This window comes from Nannospalax galili, unplaced genomic scaffold (assembly GCF_000622305.1).
Source record: "Nannospalax galili isolate Female #2095 unplaced genomic scaffold, S.galili_v1.0 scaffold824, whole genome shotgun sequence".
NCBI classification, from domain to species: domain Eukaryota; kingdom Metazoa; phylum Chordata; class Mammalia; order Rodentia; family Spalacidae; genus Nannospalax; species Nannospalax galili.
Genome location: NW_008351697.1, coordinates 2,587,879 through 2,594,112, shown reverse-complemented (window position 1 = coordinate 2,594,112; position 6,234 = coordinate 2,587,879). Strand labels below are relative to the sequence as shown.

The 6,234-nt window shown below is 40.8% G+C and overlaps 1 protein-coding gene across 1 annotated transcript; it reads right to left on the bottom strand.

The window, feature by feature from the left end:
• Positions 1-1,661: 1,661 nt before the first annotated feature.
• Positions 1,662-5,918, bottom strand: Birc3 (baculoviral IAP repeat containing 3; the record flags this gene model as incomplete). Its single annotated transcript, XM_008848682.3, has 3 exons — positions 3,716-5,918; positions 3,346-3,445; positions 1,662-1,740 (listed from the first exon to the last, which is right to left on the bottom strand). Coding segments are annotated over exons 1-3 (1,032 nt in total), but the record flags the coding sequence as incomplete, so codon positions are not given.
• Positions 5,919-6,234: the final 316 nt, after the last annotated feature.

Below are 6,234 nucleotides of genomic sequence, written 5' to 3'. Positions count from 1 at the left end.
GGGGGGGGCAGAAGAGGGTGTTAGATACCCTGAAACTGGAGTTACAGGGGTTATGAACTGCCTAATGTGGGTGCTAGGAACTAAACTCAGGTCCTTCGGAAAAGGAGTACACATTCTTAACTGCTGAGTCATTTCTCTATGCCTGGAAAAATATTTTTTAATCAAAAACAATATTTTGGGGCTGGAGAGACAGCTCAGTTGTTAAGAGCACTGGATGCTCTTGCACCAGCTCAGTTCTCAGCACCCACATAGCAGCTAACAACCATCCATAACTCCAGTTCCCTCTTTTGGCCTCTGTGGGCAGTGCACAACACGTGGTACACTTACATACATGCAAGTAAAATACTTACACATAAAATAAATAAACTTGTAAACGGAATATTTCACTTACATTCACTAGGGATTCAAATGGGCCATGATCTAACAGAATTCCGTGTGTGTGTGTGTGTGTGTGTGTCTGTGTGTGTGTCTGTGTGTGTGTGTGTGTGTGTACTAGTATACAAAATCAAAATCAATTCTCTCTGAGAGAATTTCAATGATCTGAAAAGCATCCCATTGGCCTTCCATCCACAGACCTCATGTTCCTGAGGTTGTCAACTGGGAGAGATCAAAGGCTCTCTGTTCCATTAGCTATGACAAAGAAGCTTTTGAACCTCAGACTATTATATAAGCTTTTATTTGCTCTTTCGAGATTAGAAGGAACAACAAAATTCTTTCTGCAATCATTTTACGAAGGGCTGGTGAGATGGCTCAACAGGTAAAGGCACTTGCTGCCAAAACTGACGACCTGAGTTTGATCCCCAGGACCCACGTTGATAGGAGGTGAGAACTGACTCCCATTGCCTTCTAACCTCCACAGGTACCCAGCAGCATGTGTATGCACACACATTAAATAAATAAAATGTAATTTAAAAAAAAAAAGCATTTGGGGCTGGAGAGAAGGCTCAGCTGTTAAGAGCACTGACTGCTCTTGCAGAGGACCCGGGTTCAATTCCCAGCACCCACATGGCAGCTATGAACCATCCTTAACTCCAGTTCCAGGGGAATCCGAAGCTCTCCTCTGACCTCCTTGGTATTGCACAACACGGGTGCTCATACATTCATGCAGGCAACACACTTATACACATAAAAAATAAAAATAATAAATAAAATTTCTTTAAAAAAAGCAATTTAAGAAAAATTTATATAGTAAAACTGTTAAATGCTATCTGAGCTGATTTCCCCTCTCAAATAGTTTAATTTATTGCAAGTTTATTGAACAAATGCTTAAAGAGAAACAGCAACTATTACCTTTCATGTGGTTACTAATTATGGATCTATTTTTCTTTGAAAAAAAAAAAAGGACAGCTGGGCGTGGTGGCACATGCCTTTAATCCCAGCACTTGGGAGGCAGAGTCAAGTGGATCTCTGTGAGTTCAAGGCCAGCCTGGTCTACATAGTGAATTCTAGGACAGCTGGGGCTACAGGGAGACCCTGTCTCAAAAAGACCAAAAAAAAAAAAAAAAAAAAGTACAATCACATTGAGTTTTGTGGAAAAAAAGAAAGAAAAGGTATTTTGGAACAACTCTTACCTTTTCACTGAAACACTACTCTAAATTATTTTCTTTAATTACTCTGTTGGGAAGCAATGATCTTTTTAAAAAATGGAAAAACTTTTGTACCTGTTCGAGCAGATGAGGATAACCAGATTGAACTTGAGTGATGAATTCTTGTCCTTTAATTCTTATCAAGTACTCACACCTAAAACATAAAGTTTTGAAGGTTATTTATTAAAAGTAAAATGCAACTCAATAACAAAGTCCTCATTTGTAGGTGTTTATTTCATCTAAAATCTGGTTAATTGCCAAAGTGAGAGAATCACTGATGTTAGAAAAATAAATAAACCCCAGCTCCGTGTGACTGATTCTATGTGTATTTATTTCCTTTTTAAAATTTTTATATTTGGGGGCTGGAGAGACAGCTCAGGGGTTAAGAGCACTGGCTGCTCTTGCAGAGGACCTGAGTTCAGTTCCCAGCACCCACATGGTAGCTAACAACTGTCTGTAACTCCAGTTCCAGATGATCCAACACCCTCTTCTGGCTTCCTTGGGCATTGTACATATGTGATGCACTTATATACATGCAGAAAAACACTCATATATACGAAATAAATAATTTTAAAATTTTTTTTTATTAGTGTGTGTGTGTGTGTGTGTGTGTGTGTGTGTGTGTAGATTGTGTGTGAGTGTAGGCATGTGCATGCCATCTCACAAGTATGGAGGTCAGGGGACAACTTTTAGAATTGGTTTTCTCCTTCATCAAGGGTTCTATGGATTAAACTCAGGTCATCAGGGTTTTACAACAAGCACTTTTATCCACTGAACTATCTCACTGGCCCTCTTTTAAAAAATTTAAAAATTATGTATATATGTGTGTATCTATGTGTGGGGGTATGTGCACATGAGCGCAGGTACCTGTAGAGTCTAGAGCTACTGTGGTCAAGACAGGCGGTCTCTGCTCAGAAAGTCCTCACTGTCGTCTACTCTCCTAAGAGTCCTAAAAATACCCTCAAGCGTGACATTAAAAACAGAACACAGAAACTGAAAGTCATCACTCATCATCACAATTTCTCCAGCTGAAAACATACAGTGATGATCTTGAGAGGATGAGGGAGCGAAAATACACTTCCATTGTTGACTTTTCCAGTCCCTGGATAATATAGGTTCATTGTTAAATCTAAGTACAAAAGGAATTTGTGGTGATGTCAAAGCAGATTCATTATTACTTTTACTATTATTGCATTTATTTATTTTGGGTGTGGGTGTGGTGGTAGGAGGTCAGAAGACAATTTGTGGGAGACAGTTTTCTCCTTCCACCATGGGGATCCCAGTGAATGAACTCAGGTCATCAGGCTCACTTTGACCCACTAAGTCATCTCACCACCCCAACTTTCTGCATATTCAAAATTACAACAATAGAAAACACATTTAAAAACCCATGTGAGGGGTTGGACCAATGGTTCAGGGGTTAAGAGCACTGGCTGCTCTTGTAGAGGACCAGGGTTTGGTTCCCAGCACCCACATGGCGGCTAACAACCATCCATAACACCATTTCCAGGGGGGGATTCTATACGCTCTTCAGACTTCTGTGGATACTGCACACATGTGGTGCACTTACCTACATGTAGGTAAAACACTCATACACATAAAATAAAAATAAGTAAAAAAATTTTAAACTTATGTGAATGTTCTTTATACTCTTCACAGTGTTTAAAACAGCAGTTCCGAAGGGGCTAAGCAGTTATAATGGAAGATAAAGTATCTCATGAAACTCATATTAATTTGCAAAGAGAATTTCAAAAGTTACCTTGGAAACCATTTGGCATGCTCCACCCATGGGTCATCTCCAGATTCCCAGCACCTCAGCCCACCATCACAACAAAAGCATTTGACATCATCACTGTGACCTAAAATTCAATTTGAACCAAAACTTATGAATATATAACATTTTCCCATTCACACGTATAACATAAAATATGCTGATTTGTGTGTGTGTGTGTGCGTGTGTGTGTCTGAAACAGCGTCTCCCTGTAGCCCCAGCTGTCCTGGAACTCACTATGTAGACCAGACTGGCCTCGAACTCACAAAGATCCGCCTGCCTCTGCCTCCCAAGTGCTGGGATTAAAGGCGTGCGCCACCACACCCAGCAACATGTTGAATTGTTAAGATTCTCTTACCTGTGTAATAAAAACCTGCACTTGCAAGTTGTTGGGGATGAACTAGAACGGTCAAAGGCCAGTTACAGAATGTTTTAAAGCGGGCTGCGTGGGTCTGCATGCTCAGATTAGAGACAGTGTACTTCGAAGTGTCTTGAAGTGGATCTTTTAAGAATGGGCAGTTGGGGAAATGTCTCAGGTGCTCTGACATAGCGTCATCCTTTGGTTCCCAATTGCTCAATTTTCCACCACAGGCAAAGCAAGCCACCCTGTCTCCAGGTCCTAGGTAGTAGAAACCTGCTTTGGCCAGCTCGGCTGGTGACAGAAAGGTCAACGGCCATGTCTGATAGGTGAGCAATCTGGCCTTCTCAGTATTCATTGCAAAATGGTGGGGACTTGTCCTCAAAGCAGGGAAATCTTGATTCCCTCCGAAGTTCACAGAATCTGAGGGGAAGCTTGAATAAGAGCCGCTGAAATAGCCAGTGTTTTCCAAACTCGGAATTAATGAAGGCGTGGTGTTTGTCGCTGAAGAAGAAAAAGAAGGCCGGGGGCTGGCTGCCAGATTGTTGGCTGAATTCAGACTCTGCACAAAGCTGCAGCTGGGATACAGCTGTCTGTGCTTTGCAATAGGACTGTCTCCGTGTTTCCAGTTGTCCAGCATCAGGCCACAGCAGAAGCACTTGACCTTGTCCTTGGCACCCATGTAATAAAAGCCAGCACGGGCGAGACTCCTTTCTGAGACAGGAACTCCAGCTGGGAAAGTGGAGTATGTGGACATCCGGTACAGCTCACATGAAAGGTCGTATTTCAGCTCAAACGAGTCGGCATTCTTCATCAACTTTGACAGAAAGGTGCTGTCTTGTACTATGTTCATGATGAAGTGATGGGGAGGGGAAGGGACCAGTCTTTCTCTGGGGAGGTAGTTTTGTGCATGGCTTTTGGTCAGTTTTACTACTAGGCTGAACACCTAAAATGAGAACAAACTCATTTTTTTTCTTTCATGCATTTTGGGTTTCTGCAGTATTCTAAACCCTAACCCAATACATTTTTTACGCCACAATTACCCACGACCATGTTCGCATAATCTTCATGCATATAATACAAACTGGATGCTATCTAGTAAACAATGTGTCATGAAAGTTAAGGCTCTGGCCGGTAGCACAGTGCCTGGGGCCATCCTGTTACCTCTTTGTGCTGGGCATCTTCCAAGGCCCATTTGCCTCTGCAGCCCACTAGGATGCCTGAGTGGCATTCACCCAACCGACACTCAAGTTCTGGCTCATAAAGCTAGCGTTTTTTCTTGGTGGAAAGCTACGCTCCGCAAGCATTCCATACTAAAATAATTCAAACTGTGATCCTTGTGATTTTTGAAATTGTGAAATTTGGTAGCCAGGATAAAAAGCACAATACCCATCATATAGGAGGAAAGGGACTCATTCCCGTAGGCTTGTCCCCGCCATTCAATGACTCTAAGATGCCTGTTCCCATCTCTGTTGTTGAAAGGGAGCTCCCCACTAGTGGTCTATCGTTTTCATTAGCATTTTTATTTCTGAGAGGCATATCAAATAATGGTGGGTCTTATAAGTAATAGCGTCTGAGAGTCAATGAAATATGGCTTATCACAAATCCTTCTTAAATTAACTTTCTCAAATTAAGGCATTTTTCTTTCTGTGATCATTTTCTTTCTATGGAAAACAAAATAATCTAAAGTTTCCCTCCAAATAAACAGATCAAGCAATGCTAGAACTGGTTAACACATATTAAAACCTGATTTCAATTTTTATGAACTAAGCATTAACTTGAGTAAGTACTTTCTCCTTGGCCGTTTCTCCATCCTGGCAGCTTAGCTAGAACCTAGAAGTGACCTCACTAGCTGTGAAAGATGGCAGGGGTTGCAGAAGGAAATCAAATCACAAATGACCACTAACAAAACTGAACTTCACTAATAGATTTAAATTACTTTTGGAAAAACAAAACCATGATATATATTTGTTTGTTTAGGTTAAAAAATATCTTTTTCTTAAGAGACCATGTGTTCAATCTCTAGTATCAAAAAAACAAAAGTACAAAAGCAATTTAGATGCAGCTCTAAAATAATAAATCTCTTAAAGATTTTTGTTTAGGGCTGGGTGGGTGGTACACACCTTTAATCCCAGCACTCAAGAGGAAGAGGCAGGTGGACCTCTCTGAGTTCCAGGCCAGCCTTGGTCCACACAACAAGTTTCAAGCCAGCCAGGGCTACATAGAGACCCTGTATAAAAAAGAAAAGAAAAAAAAAAGATTTTTGTTTGATTTTTGTCCACTTTCAAAGTACCAAGATAGCAGAATTATTACACTGGTCATCTATTCAGAACCCCTTTTGTGACTATGTGTTCAGCACCAAAGGTTAAAGCCAGGGCCTTGGTCACACAAAGCATGTGACTTACATCAAGCTACACTGTAAAATTCAAAGTTTTGTTTTTTCTAATTGTTCCTATAATCCACATTAAATCTTTTATTGTGCTGGTGTATTAACTCAAAAGTCACAAAATGCCAAGTCT